At 53.4% G+C, this 2,239-nt stretch overlaps 1 protein-coding gene across 1 annotated transcript in view; it reads right to left on the minus strand.

Annotated features, from left to right (window-relative positions):
• Window positions 1–1,553, minus strand: part of LOC104079253 (nectin-1-like) — a gene marked incomplete at both ends in the record, with an annotated part of 8,586 nt that extends 7,033 nt beyond the window's left edge. Inside the window, 1 exon segment of the mRNA XM_009581226.1 lies at window positions 1,517–1,553. Within this exon segment, the coding sequence (XP_009579521.1) occupies window positions 1,517–1,553 (37 nt within the window).
• Between the last annotated feature and the right edge of the window lie 686 nt (window positions 1,554–2,239).

Consider the following 2,239-nt stretch of genomic DNA (forward strand, 5'->3'; position numbering starts at 1 on the left):
TTTAGAGATAATGCTCTGGTAATTATACAGCCAGTATTTATATGATAAATACAATAGAGAAGCAAGGTGGTAAGAACAAGAAAAGCGGGTTTTGCTCACTGTTTCTGGCAGAATCTGAAATTGGATATATTCTGGAAGACTGAGAGTAAAGGAAAGAAAGGGGTAATAAAAAAAGAAAGATGTACAAAGAGTGAGGAACATGAAAGGGTAATGAAAGAGAGAGAGGCTGGGGAAAGAAAAAAAGGCACAGCAAGAGAAACAGAACAGCATCTTCTAACTGAGGGGACACAGCATTTCTGAAATGTCACCCCGTCTTCCAGGGGATGAACGGGCTCCCCATGGCAAGGCCAAAACGAACTCCTCAGTCTTAGCCCCCACAGACCCCTGGCTGATGTGCCCTGTGACTTCTACATGTGAACCTGAGCAAGAGTCTCCTTCCTGCAGTCTCACACACGCACAAGTGCAGGCATACAAAAGTCTTCTCACCCACAAACACCGCTGTTACCGTTCTCTTGGCACGCTCCCATGTTGTCCCCTCACTCCATGCCTGCTGTAGTCAGCCTGATCTCAGTCCCCACATCACATCTAAGCCTCTTCTTTCTCCCTTTCTCCTTCCCTCCGCGCCAAGCCTGTGACCCTGAGGACAAGCCTCAACAATCCAGCCCGGCCATGAGACGCCATCAGCTGACCACAGTCATCAGCAGTTAAGACCGAAACTTAAGTCTCTAGAGCTTTGTGTGAACTTGCCCCCTTCCCTGAGTCAAGCGCTGGTTTGCCCCACACCCTAGCATTGCGGCTGGGTGCTGAGGAATGTTTTTCAGCACTGCTTACAGCCACAGCAAAGAACTGGTGCCCTCATGTGCCTGCATGCATGAAGCCATCGAGTCCTTAGAAGCTGCCAGCTGAGCTGGCAGGGTTGCACGTTCCCCCTCCCCATGTAGCCAGGGCCATTTTTGCCATGCATGTCCCTCCAGAAACCAGAGGGAAGGGACGCTCCTGCTCTGAAAAAGTCACAGCTGGACCATGTTTCTCCATGCCAACCAGAGGCACTGGCCTATTGGAGAAGGATGTCCAGGCAGTAAGACACAGTGAAAGACTTTTCTGACACCAGTCTGGCCTGTGCCCTGTGGGACTCTGTGGCCCACAGCGGCCTTCCTGATGGAATGAGGGCACCGGGTGCAGAGCAGGGCTGGGTCTAGATAATGTTATGCTGGGATTTGAGGAAAGAATGGGTGGATGGGGAGGGGGGAAATGTCTCCAACATGCTTTGCAGCATATGCTGCTCCTTCTACCCCGGAGGTGAGAGAGCCTCTTGCAGAATTGCCCACACCTGCAGAGGTGAGCAACAGCTTTGCCAAGCAGTCTGGCTCTGAAGTCTTTAGAGCCTCGCAAAGCGTGTGGGAGCTTGCCGGAGAGCAAAAGCAATCACGTAGCAAAGGCCCTGGGAACAACCTGCCGCCCATCTCACGGCTGCCTGGCTGTAGGTGTGCTCAGCACTCCCTCTTTCTCCCAAGGCTGGAGGAGAGCGGATTCATCAGCAGCGGTCCCCACCTCTTTCATGAAGGGCCCATGCCCCCGAGCAGAGCCTGCCCGGGGCTGGGGCGATGGCCCAGCTGGCTCCGCTCCCACACAAGCTCCCTGACCCCCCACAGGCCTGAGCGGTTCCCTTTGAACCAGGCTTTCGACATCCCATAAAAGAGGCCCCATTCGCGACAGCAGGAAGTGGCCCAGCGCCTCCTCACAGTGCCAGAAAAGCGGGAGATGAGCCGAACCCCAGAGAGGAGAGGATGGCAAGTCACCGGCTTCTCCTTGCAGGGCAGCCGGGAGGACGGCCCGGTCTCTCCCTAGGGGGGCGTGCGGATGAGCACTGCATGCAGGAGGCTATGCCAGGCTGAACGCCACCACTGTCCCAGCATGGGCACTTAAGACGTGCCCCTTAAATAAAGATATTGTCAGCCAACCTGGCAGAGAATGTGATATGTATCGCAAGAGAGGGATCAATCCAATCCCTACACTATGATTTCCCTGCAAATTAATGAATGAACCTTTTAAAAATCAAGTGATTTTTCTTGACCTTGAGTGGTAGTAACAATTCCCAGTTCTACCCTCCCCCTTCTACCCTACCCCTGCCATGGGATCCATGCATCAGTGCAGGCTGTACTTGGACACAGATTGGAGAAAAAGCAGACTTTGGTGCTGACAAACCCTGAACCAGACCCCACAATGGTCCTGCAGAACC

This window comes from Fulmarus glacialis, unplaced genomic scaffold (assembly GCF_000690835.1).
Source record: "Fulmarus glacialis isolate BGI_N327 unplaced genomic scaffold, ASM69083v1 scaffold29407, whole genome shotgun sequence".
In the NCBI taxonomy this organism is placed as follows: domain Eukaryota; kingdom Metazoa; phylum Chordata; class Aves; order Procellariiformes; family Procellariidae; genus Fulmarus; species Fulmarus glacialis.